At 39.9% G+C, this 27,674-nt stretch overlaps 1 protein-coding gene across 1 annotated transcript in view; it reads left to right on the top strand.

The window, feature by feature from the left end:
- MORC1 (MORC family CW-type zinc finger 1) overlaps positions 1-27,049 on the top strand; it is a 159,697-nt gene extending 132,648 nt beyond the window's left edge. Inside the window, exons 21-27 of the mRNA XM_061428205.1 lie at positions 174-236; positions 2,315-2,381; positions 4,681-4,842; positions 13,064-13,151; positions 14,643-14,696; positions 23,513-23,707; positions 26,331-27,049. Coding sequence (XP_061284189.1) covers positions 174-236; positions 2,315-2,381; positions 4,681-4,842; positions 13,064-13,151; positions 14,643-14,696; positions 23,513-23,707; positions 26,331-26,489 — 788 coding nt within the window. The 3' untranslated portion in view covers positions 26,490-27,049. The remainder of the gene's footprint in view (positions 1-173; positions 237-2,314; positions 2,382-4,680; positions 4,843-13,063; positions 13,152-14,642; positions 14,697-23,512; positions 23,708-26,330) is intronic.
- The last annotated feature ends 625 nt before the right edge of the window (positions 27,050-27,674 follow it).

The following is a 27,674-nucleotide window of genomic DNA, read 5'->3' as shown; positions in this document are numbered from 1 at the left end:
TGCCAGTATAATTTCTGACAACATGTATGTTTGTGTCCCTGCATAACATGTCTGTAAAGTATACTTTATGGTCTCTGATATGGGCATTGATGTTCAAGGTCATTTTTTCACCTTACGATATACCCTTTGTTTTGGTGCAGCTTTAAATTAAGAGCTTGTTTTTCAGATTTTAGATGAAAGTGACACTGATGTTCCATTGAAACAAGAAAAAAAGGAAGTTTCTCTTATGAAAAAAGGTAAAAAAAAGAATTCAGTTTACATATATTAGTTGTAATGTCTTGAGTTGTTTTCAGTTTGACTTATGTGACATATCTTATGGTAGCAGTTTGGATTTTGAAAAGTTAAATCTGTTGTTCCAGCAGTGGGAGGAGAGGTGATAGAGACTAAGCTGCCAGCCTCACACGTTTTGAAGGGGCACTCCCTGCCTGAAAATAATGCCTCCTGCATGACCTCACTGCCTAGAATTCCCAAGAGTGCACAGATGTCACCCTCCTCCTTGAATTTTATTTAGAAATCTGCTGAGGATTGATATCAGATCTGTCATTTTCAGAAACTATTTTTGAAAATGATGATGACCTTCCTCTGTTTTCAGTCATTTAGTTCTTTCCCTATTTTGCATGACTCCTCTGAGATCACTAAGAGTAGTTCAACAAGCACATTTATTATCCATGGGGTGTAATTTGTCTCAGATGAGAGATTTGACCTTTTTTTAAACATAAAGTTCCCATGTTATAGTTTTCAATCTAAAGACAATTTCCCAGGACAGAGAGCTGGAAACAAACTAGACTCAGAAAATTTTATTTTCTTTAGTGTTCATTCGTTATTATTACCAGAATTCATTATGTTCATATTATTATACCATTGTCTCCTTTATTGTAATATTATGCTATTGGCCTAAACAGCAGAACCACTGTTTTTTCATTGTCATCTTCTTAATCTGAAATAAGTTTTAAAGGCTTTCTTAGTCTCCTAAATAGGTCTCTGTTCATTTTGACTCAGTCACTCCCAGTCATTTTTGTATTGATCCATGCCATCATTTCGTGTTCACTCTTAGATGTAAGCACTCCTTTCCTTTATACTCTGTTGCTTAGGTAACCTAATCAGTCATTCATTCACATCTTTATATTTGAACCCATTAGTGCAGGCCATAAGAAATCACACTTTTTCTTTTTCATCATAATTGGGATAATTTGCCATTACACAATCAAGATTTCTATTGTAAGAATCTCTTAATTTTAAAGCCAGTCTTTTATAGAAGTTTCAAGCTATTAACATGCCTTCAAGTATGTGCCAGTTGGATTTCCAAATTGTAATAGAAAAATTGTTAGTACAATTTTGATCCTAAAATTAACATTTAATTTCAAATACTCATCCTGGATTTGGAAGGAACAAATTGTGAAATATTTTCAAATGACTGTAATTATGAATTAGTTGGCTATTAGGTTAAGAAATTTCACTTTGTATGCAGATCATGAGTAAAACCAACAGTGCCTGCAGTGTGCTTGGAAAACCTCTCTGTCTATTCTCTTCTATGTCTCCTTAGAGTAGTCGGGCAGGTCCTAACCATCTAAAACATTTCTTGTTGCTTTCCTGTTCCACTTGGCCTTCAATGGCCTTGGACTTTGTAGCGAGGGTTTACTTGGTGGAACAATATCACAGTTATCACAAAGGATTCTAGAGTTAGATGGAAGAAGAACACTTTGACTTATTTCTTAGACTCTCCCCAAGATCCTCTTGAAACCAGTCCAAGGGGATCAAAGCATTTCTGCTTTTCTATGGACTGTTAACAAAGCACTCACCTCTCTGAACCTCTTGATTCTGAGGTTCCCTGAGTGAGAAGACGAACTCAATGATTGTAGGTCTCTTACTGCATTAAAATCCAACTCTCTTCTAGGGGCACATTTCTGATTGGGGTCTTTCAGGATGTCTTTGAACCTGAACCCAAAGGAAGAGAGTAAGACACTAGGAAAGACAAGTCCTTGTCTGGGTGCAGAGGCTGCTGAGAGAAGGGACACTAAACAGGTCCAGTGAGTCATCCTGTGCACACCAATAACAGAAAATAAGCATCATTAGAAAGAAATTACAAAAAAACAAGCTACAGAGGCTCTCAGATTCTTGTACACTGTGTACACTTTATTAAGAGGTTATTGTAAATTGTCTTGAAAAGATATTGGTGCAGTTTTACAAGAGTGTTTGAATACAAAGCCAAATTACGTGCAAGTTGTTAATGAGCTGCTAACACTTCCTTTAGTTCACTCTTACGTGTTATTGCCAAAATGTGGTTATCTTCATTTTTGTCTATGTTCTTTAGAAGAAAAACAGGAGCTGTGCAGTGATACTCCAGAAATAAACAGAAATTCTTCATCACCTAACTGGGAAAGGTGAGTGTACTGCAATTATACAAAATTCCAAGGGAGTACAATTATACTGTTGAAAAGTAATTACCAGTGTTTAAATACAAGGAGAAAGAAAATAATAGCAACAAGCAAAGGCAATTAAAAGTGGAACAGAATTTTAAAGGAGATAGGAAAGAATAGAATACCCTAGATTTCTTACTCTTTTCCCAAACCTTTTATTTTCTTTTGTGAGGATTCAGGAATGGAATAGGCTTAACTTCCTACTCGTAGCAAGCAACTAATTCAAATTATTCTAATACAGTCAAAGAATGAAATTATGACCTAGTTTTTTTTGTATGGCTTATAATCTTATTTCCATACATATATGTAAGTGTAATAATCATTGTATGCTAGGATATTCTTGACATGAGCCTTTTGTCACATTTAAATGTAATCAGCTAAATATTTTGGCTATCCAATAGAGGGAAAAAATGTTTTCAAGGAAGCAAATTCTTACCTCACTCTGCTCCGAATGTGTCTGTATGTGTGTATGTGTATGTGTATACACATGTTGTATATGTGTGTTTGTGTATTATTTCATATATTACTTTTAGGTTTTTATGAACTTTTGATTTTCTTCAAATAATCTTTGAATCATAACTACACAGTTCATGTTAGAACTATGATCCAATTAAGAAAATCTTAATGGAAGAATCATCAAATTCATTTAGTAGTGGTAGTAATAATAAAGATGATTATAATGACAATGATAACTAGGTACCATCTACTGAGGACTTAATAACAGAGGCATAAATTCTGTGTATATCTTGTATAATCTTTGGCACAGCTCTGTGAAGTAGGCTCTGTTATTATGTGGCAGGAGAAGAAACAAAGGTTCAGGGAGGAATGTGTGTCTTCTGGTGTAGTGCATTTTACCCTCCATGCCAACAGCAGCCTGAGTTTCCAGCATCCCCAAAATGGTAAAAAAAAAAAAAATAAAAAAAAAAACTTTAAGGACTTCTCTAATAAAATTTCAGCATAAAGGAGGTTATAATTAATAAGTGCCAGACACTGTGTGAATGTTCTTTAATGGACAATTAAGCATTAGTTATAATGTTCTTAATCTTAAATAAAGTATCAGCTGAAGTTAGACAGTATAATTAATGCCAAAGAACTGTTGACAGTAGAAGCACTTTCCATTTGCTATAAGCTATTATCCAGTTTTTTTAAAAAGACCCAGATAGTGTGAATACAGGAAACTCTCCAGAGCTGTGGTCTTAATTCATGGATGTTAGCACGAAAGGATTACAAAAATCTCCTTTTCACTTGGTGGACAAGACTCTGCATCATCTGGCCCCAACCTGCCTACCCGGGTTTGCCTCCCATATTGTGTATCCCCTAGCCCTCTTAAGCATTTTTATTCTCATTAACACTGAAACCCGTAGGCCTCATTAACACACTATGTGCTACTTCATGAATCATCATTGTTAGTTAACCTCCATGCTGCAGCCAGTTATCCTTTTAAAACATGTGTCAATCAGATTACCTCCCTCCATGTAAGAAACCCTCAAGTGGGAGCACCTGCTCTGCTTAAAATAAGCCCCAGCCCCCACGCCATAGCCAGTACCTCTCGGGTCTGCTCTCTGCATCTTCCTGTGTGCCCCACCCCTGCAGCCCTGGCCTTCTCAAGTATCTCGCAAAGACCTTACTTTGTTTCTACCCTAGTATCATTACCCTTCACCTGAAACACTCTTCCTCCATCAGGTCTTGACTAAATACTTCTTTCAACTGACTTTGCCTTATTTCTGGACCTACCTTTAGTACCTACCCTCCCACAAGCTGGTGGCTCAGACTGTAAAGAATCTGCCTGCAATGCAGGAGACCCGGGTTTGATCCCTGGATCAGGAAGATCCCCTGGAGAAGGAAATGGCAACCCACTCCAGTATTCTTGCCTGGAGAATTCTATGGACAGAGGAGCCTGGCAGGCTGAAGTCCATGGGGCTGCAGAGAGTCCGACATGACTGAAGCAACTAACATTTTCACTCTCCCACAGGCTAAAGTAGAACTTGGGTTTAAAAACTTCTTTCAACAAATAAGAGGCAAGTGGTAAATGACTGCTGTTGTTAAAAATAAATTACTGCCAATTCTGTTTAATTGTGGTTGCCCAAAAACCTTGAAACAAGATTTTTTAGGAATAAACAGTATTCATATAATTGAGAATTGCTTTTATATAGCTGTGTAAATGACAGTTTTCAGCATTACATTTATGTCCATGCATTGATTTGTTGTATATTAACACCTCATTTATTGTGTATGATTTCCACTTGGAAATTCTAAACCTCAGCTTGTTTTTGCCCAGTATGCCAGTGGAAGATTTAAATCCAAGTTCTGGATATAAAGCCAGAGTTTCTGTGAGTGGTGATTGTAAAGTTGCTTCTGCACTGACAGAATCTTCTCAAAGCACGTCTGTCAAGGAAACAGTAAGAAAACTGACATCTAATTTAAGGTAAAGATATTTACCTGCTTTGTTGAATTTTCTAAGCAGTGAGAACTCCTGATTTTCTTTCTCTATTGAGTGGTAATATTATTGAGAAAATTCAATAAAATGACTTTATGACTTGTCTCCTAACTGCACTGATTTAGATATAGTGTGGGTTACATGTCTTTTGAGATCAAATTATTGTCACTAACTGTCCTATTGTTACATGGTACAGCAATATAGTGGATGTTAGTTTTCTCTCCAGTGTAATAAAAAATCAGAATTTGTAAGGATAGAAGATAGGACAGAAAGGGCTATTAAAAACAAAGGAATGAGGGACATTTATCATGAAGGGGGAAAAGAAAATTCTTACTGAATTTCTCCTTCCTTCTTCCTTCCCCTCTCTCTCCTTCCCTCTTTCTCTCCCTCCCTCCCTTGTTTCCCTTCTTCTTTTTTTTTTTATTCTGCCTCACTAAGACCCTCATGGGAAATAGATAGGGAAACAGTGGAAACAGTGTCAGACTTTATTTTGGGGGCTCCAAAATCACTGCAGATGGTTATTGCAGCCATGAAATTAAAAGACGCTTACTCCTTGGAAGGAAAGTTATGACCAACCTAGATAGCATATTCAAAAGCAGAAATATTACTTTGCCAACAAAGGTCCATCTAGTCAAGGCTATTGTTTTTCCTGTGGTCATGTATGGATGCGAGAGTTGGACTGTGAAGAAAGCTGAGCAGTGAAGAATTGATGCTTTTGAACTGTGGTGTTGGAGAAGACTCTTGAGAGTCCCTTGGACTGCAAGGAGATCCAACCAGTCCATTCTAAAGGAGATCAGCCCTGGGTGTTCTTTGGAAGGAATGATGCTAAAGCTGAAACTCCAGTACTTTGGCTACCTCATGCAAAGAGTTGACTCATTGGAAAAGACTCTGATGCTGGGAGGGATTAGGGGCAGGAGGAAAAGGGGATGACAGAGGATGAGATGGCTGGATGGCATCACTGACTCGATGGACGTGAATCTGAGTGAACTCCGGGAGATGGTGATGGACATGGAGGCCTGGTGTGCTACGATTCATGGGGTCGCAGAAAGTTGGACACGACTGAACTGAAGACCCTAATGACATTATGGCCTTCTAAGAAGTCTTTTTTGTAGCTTTAGATACTGAACTTATTGAAAGAAATTAAGTTTTACTTTTTGCTTCAGTGTAGAATCTTATTATTCGTGGGCATGGTTAATGAGGGATTTAAATGTCTGGATCTCAGTTCTCAAAGGATGGAGTTGTTGTTCAGTCGCTGTGTTGTGTCCAACTCTTTGAGACCCTATGGACTGTACCCTACCAGACTTCTCTGTCTGTGGGATTCTCCAGGCAAGAATACTGGAATGAGTTGCCATGGCCTCCTCCTGGAATTTGTTCAGATTCATGCCCATTGAGCTGGTAATGCCATCCAATCATCTCACCCTCTGTTGCCCCCTTCTCCTCCTGCCCTCAGTCTTTCTAAGCATCAGAGTCTTTTCCAGTCAGTCAGCACTTCACATCCAGTGGCCAAAAATTGGAACTTTAGCTTAAGCATCAGTCCTTCCAATGAATATTCAGGGTTGATCTCCTTTAGGATTGACTGGTTTGATCTCCATGCTATCCAAAGGACTCTCAGGAGTCGTCTCCAGCACTACAACGTGAAAGCATCAATTTTTTGATGCTCAGCCTTCTTTATGGCCCAAGTCTCACATCTGTACTACTGGCAAGGATGGAGACATGAGCATAAAGTTCAAAGTTCAGAGATTTTCCAAGTAGGGACCAAAGATAAGGGGCTTCACAATCAAGCCAAAGAAGTTACTATACAGAAGAATGCCCTCAGATAGGTGTCATATGAGAGGGTGGGGGTCAGGAGCAGAAACACCACTAAGTTAGTACAGCCAATTGGTTTGGTTGGGCTTCACAGACTGTGAGCAGCCTGGATAAGGTAAGAGATTTTTAGCAGAAGGAAACATACACTGTGCTCTAGCTGGAATAGTATTTTCCCTTAGGACACTGACTTTCTTATCAGAGACTGACACAGTCTTCCTGAAGAAGAGAGTTGCCAAAGAATGCAAACAGGTAGGAAGAGAAAGGTGAGGTAGGGCATATATATAGGGAGCCAGGGCCCCTACTCAGGCCCAGGACAGGGTCTAGGGTCCTGTGTATGAAAGTAGACTGCAAACCACTGGAAGACATGGATGCCATTCTGTAGTTGCCCTGGGCTTTAGGGAAGTCTCTGTGGCAGCATCCAGGGCCACGGGGCTATACTACATGAGCATTAAGGCCCACCTGCTCTCCTTTAGGAACATATATCTAATGCCTATCCTGCCCCAGGTGAAAGAGGGAAGCTCTTGCTATATGTAGGTGGATCCACTTTGGACTTTGTATCAGGACACATTTTCACTAATGACAGTAGGAACCCAGTGACAAGGTGTTGACCAAGGAATGAAGTCAGAGTGCTGCATCCCTGAACACTAAGTCATGACCACCAACTCTGCATGTTGCCTGGGTTGGCAAGCTTGTACTAGCATGGGAATAGAACAGAAGGAAACCACACCTCAGGACAGTACCAGTATCACCCAATGATATGGTGGATGTCAGTGTCATATTGCCATGGCCTACAGTATAGTCCCTAAAGAATGGGATTCTCCAACCATTTTCTTGCCTTCTGTCAGTACTTGATCAGAAGTTTTATTTAAGATCCTCATCTTTGATGTTGGGTAGCCATAAATTTGAATCCTGGATTCTTACTAGTTATAAGATTCAGGCATGTCAATTGGTCCCTAAGACATGGTATAGTATACAATAAATTATATATGAATATGCCTGTGTACATCTGAATAAATATGTGCATATTATTTTAAAATGTATGGACAATGTACATGACATGTCCAATGACTGGAACATTGCTTCAAGTGAACCAGGCCTTCTTGATAATAATAGCTACCATTTAAAAATCATTATTATTTTATTTTATTCATTCACTCAAGTGGTTTGTATACATTAGCTCCTTACACAAACTTACAAAGCTGATATTATTTTTAACTATTTTTTTTTTAAAGTTAAACTGAAAAAGAGAAACTAGGGAGTTCCCTAGTGGTTCAGTAGTTAAGACACAGAGCTTCCAGTACAGGGGGGCCTGGTCTCAATCCAACTAAGGCCCCACATGCTACATGGTATAGCCAAAAAAAAAAAAAAAAAAGGGAGATAGAAACTAAGTAATGCTTGAAGTCACAGATATAATTACACAGCTACCAAGGACAGGGCTGTGTTTGAGTCCAGGCTCCCTGATTTGGAATTTCATCCTCTTAATCACAGTGTATACACACACACACACACACACACACACACATATACACACACACATACATACAGATGTACAGACTTACATATATACACACACACTTTTTGTAATACATACACACATACAGATACCACACGTGCTTTGCTATCTCTACACTGTAAGCCTGGAGAGACTTCCCTGGTTGTATTGTAGTAGAGTTTGGATGTACAACTATACATTATCATTTTCTTTATTTTTTTACTTGTCTAATTTTTGTTCTGCATCTAAGTGTATCATTACTGTTCATTTTAATGAGTTACGTGTGATCAAAAAGGAGATGATCTGATTGAGAGTATTAAGAGTGTAAGGTGCATCCAGTTCTATAATTAGGCATCAGTAGAAAATTAAAATTTTCCAGAAACCATCTCCCTAATGAACATGCAGAATCTTTAGTACTTAAAATCATCATACTATTATCAACTGAATTCTCTGAAAGCCAAATGAATTAATAAATAAGCTCCTTTCTATACTGGCTTGAATTTTTTGGGGGGTGATTATTTTATAAAAATATTCACTGGGGAAAGAATTGTACACAACACAAGGTTTTAACTGGAATAAAAGGAGCTCCTCACTTACCGATTTTCTCTTTTGCCTTTAGCAAGATGTAGTGTGTTTTCTTAAATTTCACCAGTGAAGAAAAATTTCTTGTCTTCTGTGTTATGTTTCTTTTTTTCCTCCTTATACTGCACTGTTCTATTGTTTGGTCCATATGTTAGTCCTTGTGTTAACTAGACGTTAAATTCTTCCAGACATGAAGGTTTTGGTGGTCGGTCTACAGTGTGGAGGGCACCATATTCTTTATAATCATGATTGTCCACCAGACTTGTCTTGCTGGTCACAGATGAGAGAGCAGTCAGTTCCTTTGCAGGGTGTGGAGTGTTCCCTCCACTTGGGTCACTTTGAATGTGACATCTTTTTTATCCCTTTCAACACTACTAAGTGGGCCTCGTCCATTAAAAATGGTAGTTCTTATTGTCCATTTTATCACCTGATTATGCTCAGTTTAGCATTTTCCTATCTTGCATTATTTTTTGTTTTATGTGTATTAATTTGTTTAATCTGCAAATATAGTAACTCCTTTGAAAACAGATTGAGTCTTTCACATCGTGTCTAACATATATTAGTAGATTTTCAAAGAACACTTTTAATTAAATTGAAGGGGATTAATGTAAAGAGCAGTGAATAATATTTCTGGATGTTAAAGTATTTTCAAATAATGGGGTGCACCTGAGTTGTGTTAGTTAGTAAGAGGTAAATAAGGTAAACTGAGATCCAGATTGCTGAATTTTGTCAGATCCTAAATATTGTAGCAGTATCAAATCTCAGATCACTTTCAACGACAACAGTAATATTTTTTATCTACTTACTATGTGCCAGGCACTGTCCTAAGGGCTCTGCATATGTTAACTCACTTAAACTTTACAACCTCCCTATAAATAGATACTTTCATTATCCCTATTTTACAGATGAGAAGCTCTGAAGGATCTTTAGGATACTTATTTCTTGAGCTTCCAAGAAGAGAGATAATGTTATTAAAGACAAATTCCTGATTTTATTATCAAGTTTCAGGGTAGAACTATGAGTAAATGCTCCAAGGGAAGAAGGGGTATTCCTGGTGCAAAGACTCCCCAAGAATGGCAGCACTCGGTTCACGTGTGTGTGTGTTAGTCACTCAGTTGTGTCCGACTCTTTGTGACCCCATGGACTCTAGCCTGCCAGGCTCCTCTGTCCATGGAATTTCCAGGCAAGGATACTGGAGTGCCATTTCCTTCTCCAGAGGATCTTCCCGACCCAGGGATCGAACCCGAGTCTCCTGCATTGCAGGCGGATGCTTTACTGTCTGAACTACTAGGGAAGCCCACTTAGTTCATGAGCCCGCTCAAAATACACAGCATCCACCTGGATACTCCAGACACCACTTTATTCCTATTGTTTTGTGTTGAGCACCTCCTTGTGGGACCTTCTGTGGATTAGAGGATCACTATCTCTGTCTTAAAGGGAACCTAAAGTTTGAGGATGGAGAGAGGTTTGATGAAATATATCCTCAGGAACAAAAGAAGGTGTCATTGAAGATTATCGTTGAAGAAAGGGACTCAGGACAATAAATAAAGGAATTTTTAAGAGCTCTTAAGCATCTACATTCAGATCCTACATTTGTGATTGTTGGTTGCTTACCCTCTGTTCAGTAGTGTCTAACAGTTTTCCTGAATTAATTTTTTAGTAAAAGGAAAATGTGAAGGTCTGTGTGTTTGTACTTGCAAACCGCAGGAGCAGCATATTAATAATTTGTTTTCTTTGTCAGTCTCATGGGACAGAATCCCCAAGGGAAGAACTACTTAGCAGAAGCCATGCGGAGAAGAGGGTACAAAGCCAGATTCTGAGGTCCCAGAGGGAGAGGGGCAGAGAAGGAGACTGGAGGTCGGGTGGGGATTGTGCTCAGTTTCTCAGCTGTGTCTGACTCTTAGTGGTCCCATGGACTGTAGCCCACCAAGCTCCTCTGTCCGTGGGATTGTCCTGGCAAGAATACTGCAGTGGGTTTCCATTTCTGCTTCCAGGGGATCATCCTTACCTGGGGATCGAACCCATGTCACCTGCATCTCCTGTGTTGGTAGACAGATGCTTTACCACTGATCTCTCTGGGAAGTCCCAGGGTAGGGATGAGGGTCCTTAACAATTAGAGAACCAGAGAGATTGAAGTAGGAATAAATCCTCAATCAAAGAGCTTCCGTAAGTATTATATGAAGTTTTGTATATAAAGCCTATAGCAACATTAAACACATTTTTAGCACTTTAGAGAGTGGTTGAATCTGACCAGGGCTCTCAATGCCATCAAAAAATACTCAGTTCTCCAGCATTTCTTTTCCTGCAATTCTTTTTTCACAGGCTGAACCCCCTGCCCCTCCAGCTGGCTAATTCCAGCTCTTCCTTCCTTGGGGCTTCCCAAGCACAAGGTTGGGCCCCTCCTTTAGGTAACCATGAGGCTGCATTCTCATTTTAGCCTCTGTGACACTGTATTGGATAGTTTGCTTCCATAGAGAATGTCTGCATTCTCTACTAGGCTGAATTCAGTGTAATAAGATTATATTCGGTTCCTAGCATGGGGGCATGATGCCAGTCTCTGGAAAGTGCCACTAGATACAGGCTGGGTTTTAGTAGAGGTTTGGGAAATGTCTGTGGAATGAATGAGCTTGAGGATACTGAGAAAATACAACCATGACAAGAGCTATTTGTAACAAGTGATTCCATAAACCTTTATATAAAGTGTTTTACTTTAAAATAATCTTTCTGTGTGTGTGTGTGTGTCTGTCTCTTTACCTCTCTGTCTTTAGTACACATGTGTGAGACATTATTCAGACTATAATGATGTTTCATGTAAATTTTGATGCAGAGATTTTACAGATTGAGAATAATCCAGAACTGATTCAGAACTTTGTCTCTCCCCAACCTGCCCCTTTACCCTCTCCCACTACCCACCACATGCCACCACCTCCACATATTTGTTTTTCTAGAAATACTTCCTTGGAAGATTACTGATTAGCTCTAAATCTAAACCCAAAAGAATTTATACCCACCATGAAAAGGACCAGTGCATAGATGAGGTTTCAACCCTGTGTTCGTATTGGAGGGGAGGAGACTAGATTTAGGGAAGGAAAGGGGTGGTTTGTGTTTAAAAACCTTTCACCACTTCTGCTTCACCAAACCCACCATAAACTTGACCACAGGCCCCCTTTCCCAGGGAGTCTAGTTGAAGCTTTTATTTCTATGCCATCTGATTTCTGCTCAGCTCAAATACCCAGAAACTCCATTTCATCTTGCCTCCTATCCACTCAGCTTCTTACTAGCCAGGCAAATAATTCTGAGGTGTTGTATGTGTGTAAAAATCCTAAGGAGTTTTAACTTTTTAGATTAAATCTCCTTAAAATTACAAATGAATATTGCCACCAATAATATACTTAAAATACTGGGAGTGTAAATTATATAAGAGATGTTTTTCTTTGTGTGCCAAGTTATTTTATAATTGAAAAAAATTTGTAAATCCCTTGGAAGTTCTTGGAACACTTCAACATAAAACATTATTCACTTTTAAGATGTAGCTGTAAATTTCTAGATGTCCTGTTCTCCCAGGAATGAAATATGTATCATTTATGTGATTAATCCTAGAAAAGTCATAACACTAGAAGGACAGAGTGCTGCTGCTTTTTGACAAAATGAAACACCTGTCAGAACAATGACCATTGCTGTCTAGAAAAAGCTGGGTCCATGTATGAGTTCTTGAAATAGTCCTGGATTAAAAAATTACTCCAGAGAGTTAAATTCCTTGAATTTTTTAGGAAAAAATCAGTCAGCCTATTGTCAGCCTCTTTTCCTCCAGGAGATTTGCAGTGTTGCCTTGGACCTCTGCCAGGGAGAACATTCAAGTAGGTGCAAGGGTCTTCTGGACTGCTTGGTTAGGGATGGGTATTGTGAGCTCATACTTGCTTGCTTTAATCAACATCTGAAGATAAATGCAGATTCACGTGCTGTTGTAAGAAATAATACAGAGGTGTCCCCTGTACCCTTTATCTGGTTTTGTAACATCTTGCAAAGCTATAGAACAATATAACAATTAGGATATTTGGCATTGACACAGCCAAGATACACACTTCCATCCCCAAGAGGATTCTTCGTGCTGCCCTTTTACAGCACAGCCACTTCCCTGTCCCCACTACAAAAGTCAGTGCCTTTTGTAGAACACTTTGACGCCAGTGATAAAAACTATTTGCCAGTTATGAATGTTTATCTTTGCCAAGATAATTTCACAGAACCCAGGAGACAGATCTATTTTTGACAGATGAGTGCTGCGTCTCTTTTCTTGGTGTATTCCCCTCTCTACTGTGCTTACGTTCCTAGGGAGATTCTTCTGTATTTTTTTCCTGAGTATCAGCTACCATCAGAGTTTGGCCAGGCATCTCTGGAGGAACTTACAGCATGTTCTGAGGTAAGCTGGCTTTTCTTAAACTTTGAGATGACATAATACCCTGAATTGAATCTTCAGTGAAGAGGTAAAGGGTTACCTAGAATAGATTTAGTGAATTAGGAATTTTATACCAAGTGGGTGGCTGAGAATTAAAGCTGCATTGGAAACTAATGTGGCCAAAGTTTAATTAAACTCTGGGAAGATTGTACAGACTGAGAGTAGTTGGTCACTGAGATTGAAAGAGACAGGACATAGTCCTTGACTTCCTTCCCTACACCAGAAATAGTCCCTGTTCCTTAGATACTGTCCCTCAGCCACCTTTTATGAGGAGCCAAGTAGAAGATTGGGTTAGAATCAGTAAGACGTCACAGGGAAGGATGAGGAACATTGTATCCATATTTACACAGTCTCCTCTCAGTGGCAATACTATATATGATGAGAAGGAAAACTTTGACCAGCAGCTCCCTGGGGCACACAGGATGAGCATGGCACTGGCTCACAGGGGGCAGTCCCCGAGCTGCTGAGTCCCAGCAGGCTGGGCTGAAGCTGAGTGAGGGGTGCGGGCCCGAGGCCACCAGAGCTGCTCACAGGGCTGGAGGAGGCCCACTGGGTACACAGGGTTAGGGGGCTCCGTCTCCAATCTCATGCCTGGTGTTGCTTGTGGAAAAGATAGATGGACGTGAAAACGTATCAGTGAAAAGAGCACCACATGATAATCTGCAGAGGTGCCACATGCCTTCATCTGATCCTGGATGAAGTCCTGCATCATCGTTTCTGCTTCTTCACCATCTACTCTCACCTCATTCTCTCCCGTGGAGCTTGACCCCACGACTTCACTGGGACTGTCTTGTCAGGCTACCAGTGACCACTCTCCTGACCAATGCAGTAGTCACTTCTCTTACCTGACCTCTTGGAGACATCAGTGCAGTTGACCACTCTTTCTTTCTTGGAGCACTTTCTTTGTGTAACTTCCATGACAGCACAAAATTTTCATTTTCCTGCTTCCCTCCCTGCCATCCTCTGTGCTGGCAACTTCTTCTCTATTTGTTTGCTAGGCATTGGCATGTCTGAGGGCTTGTTCCTGTACCACTTTCTTCTACTAAATGTTTCTAACCTCAACTAGTCTCTAACTTTAAATACTGACCCATGTGTCAGTGTCTCTCCCCAGATTATTTCTGTTGTGTCCCCATCCATGATATCCTAACTCCAACTTCTTTATTTATTGTTAATCATTTACTTTTCCCTCTCCTTGATTTTCTTTTCACTTGCAAATTTTTTAAACCATATTATATAATGTAAGCTATCTTAATAATTTTTAGAATGAAGTGAGGTCTACTGTAGGTAATTAATTTAATTCGACTTGGACTTAAAAAACCCATAGTACCAATATTGGCAAGTTCTAGGCTTTGATGCTTTGTTTATACTACTAGATACTTACACGCTGTAACTCAGCTGTAGACAGCTCATTCTCTAAAAGTTAATATCCTGTTCTGTTATCATTTATGAAAACAGCTGGAGCAGTGCCCAGAACAGACAAACAAAAAGCTGAAAATGTGTTTCAACCAGGTAAGCTTCCTTTCAGTGTAGTCATTTATATTCTAAATGATCCTGTATTCCAAAGGAGAAATAATACACATTTCCAAATGTTACATTTGAAAGAAAATCAAATTTGCATTCATTTATCAAGACTTAGATTAATGTGTAGCATATCAGATGTCACAAAGCAACATCTTTTTGAATTTTAAAGATGTAAATGTTTCCAAACCATACCGCTTATGAAACACTTGGAATTGGACTATATTTTGAGCAGGAAATATGACATTCAGAGTCTTTAAGAAATAGAGTCATTGAATCTTTGATACACTATGTTAAATCAGAAATCATTTGTGTGTTAACGTCCTTATTTTGGACAATATGATATCTCTCTGGGTTTTTAAAATTCTATCAGGTTTTTTTGGGTTTATGATCTTTCTATTTTAAAAGTGGCTATTAGTTCATTTCAGATCAGTCACTCAGTTGTGTCTGACTCTTTGCGACCCCATGAACCACAGCAAGCCAGGCCTCCCTGTCCGTCACCAACTCCCGGAGTTTACCCAAACTCATGTCCATTGAGTCGGTGATGCCATCCAACCATCTCATCCTCTGTCATCCACTTCTCCTCCTGCCCTCAATATTTCCCAGCATCAGGGTCTTTTCAAATGAGTCAGCCCTTCTCATCAGGTGGCCAAAGTATTGGAGTTTCAGCTTCAACATCAGTCCTTCCAATGAACAACCAGGACTGATCTCCTTTAGGATGGACTGGTTGGATCTCCTTGCAGTCCAAGGGACTCTCAAGAATCTTCTCCAACACCACAGTTTAAAAGCATCAATTCTTCAGTGCTCAGCTTTTTTAATAGTCCAACTGTCACATCCATACATGACTACTGGAAAAACCATAGCCTTGACTAGACGAACCTTTGTTGACAAAGTAATATCTCTGCTTTTTAATATGCTATCTAGGTTGGTCATAACTTTCCTTCCAAGGAGTAAGCGTCTTCTAATTTCATGGCTGCAGTCACCATCTGCAGTGATTTTGGAGCCCCCAAAAATAAAGTCAGCCACTATTTCCACTGTTTCCCCATCTATTTGCCATAAAGTGATGAGACCAGATGCCATGATCTTAGTTTGCTGAATGTTGAGCTTGAAGCCAACTTTTTCACTCTTCTCTTTCACTTTCATCAAGAGGCTCTTTAGTTCCTCTTCACTTTCTGCCATAAGGATAGTGCCATCTGCATATCTGAAGTTATTGATATTTCTCCCGGCAATCTTGATTCCAGCTTGTGCTTCCTCCAGCCCAGCATTTCTCATGATGTACTCTGCATAGAAGTTAAATAAGCAGGGTGACAATATACAGCCTTGACGTACTCCTTTTCCTATTTGGAACCAGTCTGTTGTTCCATGTCCAGTTCTAACTGTTGCTTCCTGACCTGCATACAGGTTTCTCAAGAGGCAGGTCAGGTGGTTTGGTATTCCAGTCTCTTTCAGAATTTTCCACAGTTTGTGGTGATCCACACAGTCAAAGGCTTTGGCACAGTCAATAAAGAAGAAATAGATGTTTTTTCTGGAACTCTCTTGCTTTTTTGATGATCCAACAGATGTTGGCAATTTGATCTCTGGCTCCTCTGCCTCTTCTAAAATGAGCTTGAACATCTGGAAGTTCACGGTTCACGTATTGCTGAAGCCTGGCTTCGAGAATTTTGAGCATTACTTTGCCAGCATATGCTGCTGCTGCTGTTGCTGCTAAGTCGCTTCAGTCTCTGTGCGACCCCATAGACGGCAGCCCACCAGGCTCCTCCGTCCCTGGGATTCTCCAGGCAAGAACACTGGAGTAGGTTGCCATTTCCTTCTCCAGTGCATAAAAGTGAAACGTGAAAGTGAAGTCGCTCAGTCGTGTCCAACTCTTCGCAACCCCATGGACTGCAGCCCACCAGGGTCCTCTGTCCATGGGATTTTCCAAGAAAGAGTACTGGAATGGGGTGCCATTGCCTTCTCCGTCCTAGCATATGAGATGAGTGCAATTGTGCAGTAGTCTGAGCACTCTTTGGCATTGCCTTTCTTTGGGATTGGAATGAAAACTGACCTTTTCCAGTCCTGTGGCCACTGCTGAGTTTTCCAAATTTGCTGACGTATTGAGTGCAGCACTTTTACAGCATCATCTTTTAGGATTTGAAGTAGCTCAATAGTTAATGGCAATAAAAGAAATTAAAAGAAATTTTAAGAAATTCATCCTTAGTCCCAACCATTCAGAGATCACTGGTATTTTTTGGTGTATTTCATTATCATCTTTATCTCAGCAGATGCCTTTTTTTTTTTTTTTTTACAGTTTTCTTAGAATACTCTGTATCTAGTTCTTAAAGATTCCCTTGGTGGGGGAGGGGAAGAGAGTCCATAGAGTCCTTTGGCTCTACTGGAGAAATACCTCAAAATCATATGCCCTCAACTTCCTTAATTCACACTCAAGGGAACTGAGATTGCAAGGTGTGAACTTGGCCCAGCCAATACAAGGGATTAGCACTGGAGCCAGTGCCACCGTGGAAGTTCCCAGATACTTCATGGAGGCCACAACAGTCTAGAACTTTCCATGGCACCAGGATCAACGTTGAGATGTTTGGACCCCACTGACACTTCACCTGTGTTTGCTCCAACAGGTGTCCCAGCTCCATCACTAGCACACATACTAGCATCTTCTTCCAAGTGCTTATGTTTACAACCGTCTTCTGGAAAGCTGTCATAATAACATGAAAATCTATAAAGACTGGGAGGTGAAGCATGCTCCTTGAAGTTGTGTTCAGTATAACTATAAGCAGAGGCATCTCCTTACCCCTTTTGTAGGGAATGGAGTACATTTGAATATTCATGTTTTATAAATGAAATAGAATTGGGAAGTAAGTTCCCCGAAGCATGTAACTAGGCAGACGAAATGAAAATTTGAACCTAATCTAGATTTCTTCTAAAAAGGCTATGTCACAAAGTGTTTGGATTTTAGGGTGTGTCTAAACGTAATACCCCTGTTGATATATTTGCCTCTGATGTCTCTCCCTGAGCGTCTGCTGGCCTGTGATAAGCAACTGGAAATGAAGGAATATTGTAACTCTTATTTTCTCATCATTGTTCAACTGAAAAATGAATTTATTTTCTAGATAATGTTTTTTTGAGAAAGCTGCAATTGAACACTTTCAGCATGAAGACTTAGCTGTCAGCGTTTCCTAATTAGAATAAAAGACAGCCTTTTTATCCAACATATTTTTTATCTTATTCTAGCACAGTACTAATATTTTCATCAGTGAATCTAACCCTGTGATTGACTAAGAGTCACTAGTGCCAGGCACTAAACTAGGCTTTTACTTATGTTGCCTCATTTAACTCTCACAACACCTGGAAGGTAGGTGCCACTGTCTCCATGTTAGTAATAGGGAAATGGAGAATCAGAAAGATAACATTCCAATGTCATGATGCAAGTAAGTAGTAGATTCAGGGTTGGAACCCAGATTTGTCCCACTGCAGAGCTCTTTTCACGACCCCACTTTCTTCCATCTCATTCTTATCCAGACTGTAACAGTTCATCCTTAGAGAATTTTCAAGTATTACTTGTAGTAGGTATATTACAGGCTTCTCAGGTGACTCAGTGGTTAAGAACCCTCCTGCTATGTAGGAGACATGGGTTCAACCTCTAGTCTGGAAGATCCCCTGGAGAAGGCAATGGTAACCCACTCCAGTATTCTTGCCTGGGAAATCCCATGGACAGAGGAGCCTGGTGGGCTATACAGTCCATGTGGTTCCAAAGAGTTGGACATGACTTAATGACTGAACAGCAACAACAACAGGTATACTACAGCTTCTCAGCCTATTGGTATAAAAGATTCTTGTTTACTTACTAGCCACCTTGACATTACAGGACGACTATATGGGGAGATACTGACAGTAAGATACGGTGTGGGGAGGGCATGTGGTAGGCAGGTTGCTCAGTGTCCCACCAGGAATTGTCCCAAGTCTGTGGTAGCCAGCTTAACAAATTGCCAGTAAGGCTCCTGGATCTCTCAACGGATCTTTATCTGTTGGTTAGGGAACTCTGTTTTAAATATTTACACTGTAAAACTTAGAAATTTTCTATGAATTAGTTTGTCATACATCTCAGCATATCCAGGTATATACGTGTCCTTCATATCTGTTCTAAATGATATTTTTTCAGTGTCTACACTTGATAGTGGAGCCAAGTTGTTGGGTCTTGGAGGCCAGACTGAATAACTGTTTATTCAAGATATTAATAGAGGATGAATAGGCAATGGCACCCCACTCCAGTACTCTTGCCTGGAAAATCCCATGGACAGAGGAGCCTGGTGGGCTGCAGTCCATGGGGTTGCTAAGAGTCACACACGACTGAGTGACTTCACTTTCACTTTTCACTTTCATGAATTGGAGAAGGAAATGGCAACCCACTCCAGTGCTCTTGCTTGGAGAATCCCAGGGACAGGGGAGCCTGGTGGGCTGCCGTCTATGTGGTCGCACAGAGTCAGACACGACTGAAGTGAATTAGCAGCAACAGCAGCAGAATCCTCTTAATGTTCAGGGCAAGTGGGATTCAAAGAAGCAAAGCAAATAAAGGGTCAGGAGACCATGAGTTCCTTTTGAAACTGAGATCACAAGCAAAATACAGAACAATTGAAATCATGAGTTTCCTCCCATGAAACTGATCTTAGGGAATTTGTTAATGTCTGGTAGCCTTAAGTGCATGGTTATAAAAACTATTAATATTAAAATCATTTGTTGAAATCTGTTAGGGGATAACTATGCACCTTGCTCTAAGATATGTATGTTTAATGAAGAGAGGACCCCTGGTAGTTACAAACTTCTTTGGTCACCTTGCCCTGACTGCATCAGCAATTTCCGTAACTACTAGAACAGCAGCTGATTCATAACAGCATTGGTGGTCCTGCGTAACCCAACCTGAACTTCCATCTTTCATTCTTTCGTTTTGCAAGCCATCTGCTCCATCCAAAATGGAATTTCCCCAGCCTACTACACTGGGAAGCCTCTGAGCCTTTGCCCATGCTATCCCCCCCAAATAGTCTTTCCCATTTCCCCAGTCCACAGCTGTCTCTAGCGCTTAGCCAATGCTGCCTTCTATCTCAAGCCTACCTTAGTCTCTCCATATGAAACTAACTAATCTTGACTTCTGTGTTCTGAGAGAACCTTAAAACTCTATTTTAGCATTAATTAAATTTTCTGCCTTATATAACAGTAGTTTCTTGTATTTTATTTTATCCCCAATTAGATTATAGAATCCTTGAAATTAGCAATCCTCTCATATTCTAGAGGCATCAATAAGAACCTTTGATGCATCTGGACCTTACTAACATGCATTGAATCAAAGTTGATTATTTCTGCTGCAGTGTCTGCCTGCACAAACACGTGCATATTCTTATAAACAGAGGACAAAAATCTATAGATCTTGTAGGCCTGCCTTACTTTGTGCAAACTTGTTAGGATTCTGGAGCTCCAGAGCTGCCAGAGCTCTGACTTTTTAAATTCAAGGCAGAAAATTAAATCTCAGTTGAATATCCTTTCTTTCAAATCCTAATTCTATCCTGAATTAATAGGGTTTGGAAGAATTCCATTTTTGATCCACCACAAATACCTCTACAAGAGTGAGTTTAACCAGCAGAACTAAGCCTCTCATCCTGTTACAATTCTATACCCACCTTAATTAAAATGTTAAAACAGCCAGAAGTCCTTTTACATTGAGCTTTAAAAGTTGTCAAAATTGTCACCTTTTATAGAAACCTCGTGGAGATGTTAGCCTGAGAAAGAAAGAAGCATAAATCAAGAAACTGGCTAAGTTGGCCAGTAGCCTTTGAAGGAAATATAGTTCGCTGGTTACAAAATAGTGAACTTTGAGAGACTGAATATGATTTTGAATATAGTGTGCTGTATAAACATTCTTAAAGCTATACTGCATTAACAGTGCTGTCTTTTGAACTTAAAATTAATTATAGATACACAGCAAATTATAGACTGGTAGAGAGGTCCCATGTACCCTTCATCCAATTTTTCCCAATGCTTATTTTTCATAATTATATAATTATAATGCAATATCAAAACCAGGAAATTGAAATTGGTAGAATGTGTATCTCATTTTGTCATGTGTGTGGATTTGTGTAACCAGCACCACTGTAAGGATACAAACTCCCATTACCACAAAGATCTCCCTGTGTTAGCCAGCTATAGTCACATGCCACACACACAAACAGCCCTCACCCCAGGCAACCACCAAGCTGTTATCCATCTCTATAGTTTTGTCATTTGAGGAATGTTAGTGAAACGGAATCATAGAGTAGGTGTCGTTTTACAAGTGGCTTTATTCATCAATGAAATTCCCTTCAAATCCATTAAGTATAACAGTTGCGTATTTCTTTTTATTGCTGATGAGCAATACTATTATGTTTCTAAGTAATAATTGTTTTTCGTATTCTGTATTTCTTTTTAATTTTATCTATTTTAGTTTGTTTTATTATTGTTGTTGCCTTTTATAAGAAAGTGTTTCCTGGCTATTGTTCAGGATGGCAAAAGCTGTAAATTCTAAAGTTCTGAAAACTAAGAACTGTAATTGGCTGCTGACTTCTGAACTGTCTATAACTCTGCCGTCATTATTCCCACTGTGTTGAATTATTTACCCTGCTCTCCGTGGGAGATCTCACTTCCTAGATTTGACAGAAGCCTCCACCGGAAGTGCCTCTGATGCTTCCTGGAGGAGGTGGTGGTGGCCTTAGTTTTAAGCCATCAGCTTCTTGTAGGTTGAAGGAAGGATTTTCAAAAATGGCTTCCCCTCCAAGATCTCAGAACGTAGCCTGTTTTTCAAGGCAGGATTGGCCCGCATGCATGAAAACCCCTTGCTGGTGAATGCTGAACATCTGCTGTCCCAGCTCTTTACTGTTTAGTGTCCTATGGCATTGGAAATAAAGGTGCATGAAACCAGTTTTCGTTTTTTTTACACTGAGGTTACATTCCAGAGGGAAAGATAGATAATACACACTTAACTAAGACATAAATAAATATACAGTGTGATGTGCTATAAAATAATTGTGTAAGCCCAGGGGATAGACAGTCTTGGTGTGTTGGGGAAGGGGAGGCTATTTCAGATACAGAGAGCAAGGAATATCTGAGCCGTGTTTTAATACTGGTTGAGGCCAGGAAGGAGCCTTGTGTAGACCTGGAGCTGAATTTACTGAACAAAGAAAGCAGCAAGTGCAAGAGGGCCTGTGACAAGAGAGAGCTTGGTATACCTTCCTGTATACCAGGAAGATCGAGGGCTAGAATTTAGGAAGTGAGGTAAGAAGAGGGAAAGCCAGGTCAAGGATTTCAGAGTCTAATTCCTCGTGCCCTCACACAAACATCCAGGCAATGTAAGTCTCTAAAACATCTAAGGTTTCCTTACATGGCAATCTATAGATCTCACAATGAAGTCTCTCCTTTAATACCACACAGGATATATGTGAGTGTATGTATGTGTGTAAACAGGTGTATATATGGCCAATGTTTGCCACTTTGGAGTGGTATTTGGGTCCCCACTCCCAAATATTCCCTCAGTTAATAGCACATGGAAGTTTACCTTTGGGGGTAAATGACTGATGTCAACCTAACTCAAGTACCTTAAGTCAGGACTTTAATGCTCTTCAGTTTAATGGAGACTCCGCACCCTCCTCTCAACTCTAGTAATATCTGTGCCGTACTTGGGGCACAGTACATTTTCTCCTGTAAGATACAATATTCACATACTTGTATTCTCTTATTCTGTAGACTAGAAGGTTGTCGAGGGCAAAGACTGAACCTTGTATATCTCTTCATCACCTATTATAAAATTCAGTGCCTTGAATTTAGGAAGTAGTCAGTGACTATTAAACAGAATTCAGTGTGCTTAGGGATGTTTGTTTGTTTAAAGAATTTTATAGAAAAAGGAGAATTGTGTGTGAGGTCAAGGAGTACTGAAAGGAGATAACATGGACAGCGCTGGGCAAGAGCCTGCGTATGCAGTGAGTGTGGTGGAAAACAGACACGGCTACCTTACAATTTTCCTGGCAACCCAGCATGTTAGAACACAGAAACCTCCTTATTGCAGAAACATTCAAATGTTTGTCAAAACAGAATTTGCCCTATATCTCTTTTCTCAAAATACCCCCTGGCCTCCTCAAAATGTTGATATAGGCAGTTAATGTCATTTTGAAATTGAAGCGTTTGCTGCTCCATGCCTTCTCTCTGCTCTGTAAGTGCCTCAGGCATAATAAATACGAGCTCCTGGAAAATAACCAAGGCTCTTGAATCAGCAAAGGTCATACATGTTAGTAGATAACCATAGTCTTTACATCACACTAAACAACCCAAGGAGAGTGACAAACTAGGAATTCCTCTTATTGTAGCTTCTGTGTTTTTCAGATGCTACAGATTTGAGTCATAGACAATACCTAATCTGTCTAGAAACCCCAAGTTGCTGGCTTTGTGCTATGGAGAGGGGGCACAGGCGCCTGTCCCTTGGTGCCCTGAAGAATATGTAGCCCTGTTGGGAGAACAAATCCAACCATTATTCAGTTTCTTCTTCATTTCAAAGCAAGGGTTTCTGAGCCAACCCTGGTGTGCCTGCTCATACCATAGTTACTAGACTGTTGTACATTTTTCCTCCTTTCTCTTCCTCTTCCTCTTCCATCAGATTGTCAGTTCCTTAAGGGATCAGTGTATCTTAAACGTAGACTACCCAGAGTACATACATATAGGGACAGATGTGTAGAATTGTGATATGAAGGGGAAAGTAATATTTTTAAAATATGCTAAAACTGTTTTAAAAACATTCCCAGATCTGTGATGTTTACATGGTCCAATATGAAAAAAAACTAAAGAGAAGGATTCAGTCTGTTATCTGCGATGCAAACAAAAGAGCAGTGGTTAATGAAGTATCTCTGGGACAATGTGAAAAAAAGAGAAAACTTACTGAAGATAAACTGAATAAGCTTCGTGTAAAACTGGCAGTATTATTGCAGAAGCTTCAACTGGTAAGTAGTTAAGTGTTGTTTGAGTAGTAGGAACACATGCTGTGGAGAGAGCCGTGGGGTGGCTTCCTCTCCTGACATCATCGTCCACTTACTGAGTGGACAGGTCACTTAGTGTAGCCCTCACTCTCCCTAAGACCTGGAAATCACAAATAAATGAGCTTTAAAAGAATAAGTTAGAACACTGTTAAAAGGCCTATTATTTTTTCCCTTAAAAAAAATTAGAAGCTTTGGGCTGTTGATATATTTCGATTATTCTGCCTTCTCAATAGCTTATTTCTAGTAGGAATTTAAAAAAAAAAATTTTCAGACAACAAAACGTTTTAATTTTTATCCTAATATATAGGTTAAAAAACAGACTTTTCTAATCTTAGAAGCGAGGTTAGAGAAATCAGGAAATATCATGTAAGTATGAATTACTGTTCCTCTTGTTTGTTTTTTATATATTTAAATACATGAAGAATTGGGCTTCTGTGATAGATTGGGTCAGTAAGGAACAGTCTGTCTTTGATTACAGTATACAGAAATGCTGGGGAGAATATATCAAAAATTCAAATATATATAGCCAGTGTTGAAAAGGTCTCTCTGTAGATGCTAAAAAATAAATTGAGAAATCAGCAGTGAGCCCAGGAACTATGTCTGTGTTGCTCAGCTTTTCTTGGGGTGTAAACAAAGGTTGTTGAGTGGGACCCCTAGGAAAGATCCCTAAGAGGGGTTCAGAGAGCTTTGTAGAGGCCCTCAGGGCAGGTCTGTGTCTGGAGCAACTTGGCATCGTACACTCAGCACCGCACATCCCATTGCTTCCCCAGCACTATGGGTGGACACCGGCACGCTCTCGGGGCTGCTTCACAGCCAGCCTTTGGCTCAGTTCATTGTCATGGTAACCTGGAAGATCCTTAGATATCATAGAACCTGCTTTAAAAATATACGGAACAGGGCCTGAAGGGGGAGAAAATTGTCTTGGGCTGCACAGAAAATTCAGACATCGGCCCTGAGTCTGGGACAGGAGACGGGTCCTTCCTGGGCCATGCAGGGTGAGAAGGCAGGAGCTGTCTCCCACAGAGAGTTCGGCCTGGAGCACGGCCTTGCTGGTGAACTGGGTCCACACACGGTAGGGTTTCAGTGATGTCTGTTGTTTCACTAACAAGAAAAACTGTAGAGACCCAAGTTCTTCATCACAGTAATAGAATACCTCTCTCTATCAAGAAAATTCATAAAAACTATTGGGTCTCATAATAGCAAATCTGTTCAGCTAGGAAAAAATAAATGAAAGAATACTAGTTTACTCTTCTTTCTGTGTCAGACCCTGGGTTTCCTCAAAGTAACCAAAGTAATTATATCAGCACTAACTTAATTTGTTTTATTCACAAAGTTTAGTAAAGAGGTGAAGGGCTTTAGCCGCATAATGTGAAATGCTTTATCCAGTGTCATTGGAGAGGTGCTCAAAGGGCTCCTGCTTTCCCTACTTGAAATTGCCATTTTCCCTGCCTCTGCCTGAACAAGTACCATGGAATAGAGCAGAGACGAGAGGTTAAATGGACCTGGAGCAGTCTGTTGGGGCAAATCGTGAAGAAGCTGAGGACAAGAACCAACCTGGAGTCCTAGGAGGAAGTCTGGCCTGCTGGGTAGAAAGCAGGAGCCAGGGAATTAGACCAGACGGAACAGGTTGAGAGCTGTTAGTGTCAGAAAGGGTTACACAGGGCTTGCCTCAGAGTCTGTGAATATTTTGAAATCCTAGTGAATATCAGCATCATGGAAATCCATTTGCAGAAACAGGGTCCTAGTTACAAAGCTGGGATGTGGTATAGTGCAGACTTGTTAGAGGACTGAACAAATCTAGGGCAAATGGAACAAAGCAGACAACACATTTAATGGAACCAGATGAGGGATGGAGAAACTGTGGTAGTGCCAGATACTTGGAAACAGTGATAACATCGGGATTATTCCTGATAGGTCCTCGCTAAAAATTCTCCTATCCATGAGCTCAGTTGGAGAGCAAGTTGATCGGGCCAGGTCGGGCCTGGGGGACTGAGATTTAGGGAAAGAGGGAGCATTTGTCCAACTGTTTATGGATCAAGAAACTCAGGAAAGGAGAGCTTGAGATTATCCCAATAGACTACTGAGAGAAAGAGACAGAGAAAGGGAAAGGGGGACAGATCAGGGCAGCAAGCCCAAGGCTATGGGGAAAGATGCTGCAGAGAAAAAAGGAGAAACAGAGAAGTCAGAATTTGCCTACCCATCTGTTTTGCCTCTAAGGCTCAAAATTCATGAATTTTAAGATGGAAGAGAAGAACCTGTAATACACACACACAGATAAAAATGAGATGAGTGGGGGCTTTAGGAATATGACAAGTAATTAAATCAAAGGGGAAAAAAAAGACCACAGTTAAACAACCTCCACTACAGAAGAAGAGGAAAAAGAAAAAGATCCAAGGTCCTAACCACTTGTGAACATAAAATGAGATTAAATGCAAAATCATTTCAAAAGGTTAAAAGCATTATTCAGATGCAAACTGGGTTTTGTTGCTACATGATTTATGGGGAAGACTGGTCCAAGGTCACCCAGACAACCGGGCTCAACCCCGTAGCTTCTTCCCCAATTATGACTGCTGCCTCTCTTTTCCAGGGTGGTCCATCCGGAGACCTGGAGCAGATTGATGCTTACTTAGAAGCTTTGCTGAAAGAAGATAATCTTCTTTTTCAGAAGGCTTTTGTAAATAAAGTGACTACAGATACAGGGCATTGCCTCCTTTTAGAAAAAAAGGAAAGTATTTCTCAAAATTAGAAGTCAGAAAAGGCATTCCCTTTTTTAAAATGCTAATAAGAAAAAAAAGGAAGATTCTTTAAAAGAGAAATCTCTTCTGTTCTTGTTATTGTAGAGTTCATCTTGTTTAATGGTACGAAAGTTTTGTATTTTAAAAATGGAGACTGAGTTATAATTTGCATATTTCCCAGTTCTGTTCTGTAACTCTTCCTGTTCTTTCAGAAACCATTTCCAGAGTTCTCTAATTCTCATGTGAGCTACTAAGAAAGAAATGTTGCTTAGGCTTATATTTTGTTTTCACTAAAAAGATTGTAAAAATGGTTCTTAAGAGCAATACGCAAAGGACTACAGAATCACCTCCTTATGAAACTTCAGTTGAAAAAGGAAGACATTATACCCCTTCTCCACTACAGCCAGCATTCAGTAAAGCAGGTAATATACATTCCCAAAACAACTTTGAGATATATTTGATATATCTTACATATATTACATATATATTACACATAAAAGAATTGTATTGTATTACACATGTAAGAATTGTACATTTTCCTTGATAACTTTTGTTTAGAAATGTTTGCAACTTTGGATAAAAGCAATAAAACATTTAATAGTTCATGTAATTGTATAATTTTATTTTTATGTACATGTATGTAGTACAATCACTCAGTCGTGTCCGACTCTTTGTGACCTCACAGACGGTAGCCTACCAGGCTCCACCATCCATGGGATTTTCCAGGCAAGAATACTGGAGTGGGCTGCCATTTCCTTCTCCAGCAGACCTTCCCAACCCAGGGATCGAACCTGGGTCCCCTGCATTGCAGACAGACGCTTTACCATCTGAGCCACCAGGGAAGCCCATGTAGTACAAAACTGAAAACAGGTGAAATGGAATATGGTGAAAGTTTTTACCACATTCTTGTCTTTAGCTACTTAATTACTCTTCTTAAGAGGCATGCTTTTAACAGTTACTTATGAATTCATCCAAAATCAATGTATATACAACTTGATAAATTATTATATGGATATAAATACGGATGTAATGGCATCCAAAAATGCTGTTGTTTTTTTCCCACTTAATTTATCTTCAAGATCATTCCATATCAGAATCAGTACATGTAGGACTATCTCATCTTTAAACTCCTCCTTATTATTCCATTCTATTAGTTCAGTTCAGTTGAGTCGCTCAGTCATGTCCGACTTTTTGTG

This window comes from Bos javanicus, chromosome 1 (genome assembly GCF_032452875.1).
Source record: "Bos javanicus breed banteng chromosome 1, ARS-OSU_banteng_1.0, whole genome shotgun sequence".
Taxonomy (NCBI): Eukaryota; Metazoa; Chordata; class Mammalia; order Artiodactyla; family Bovidae; genus Bos; species Bos javanicus.
Note: the sequence above shows the minus strand (reverse complement) of the source record. Positions and strands in the feature narration are given on the sequence as shown.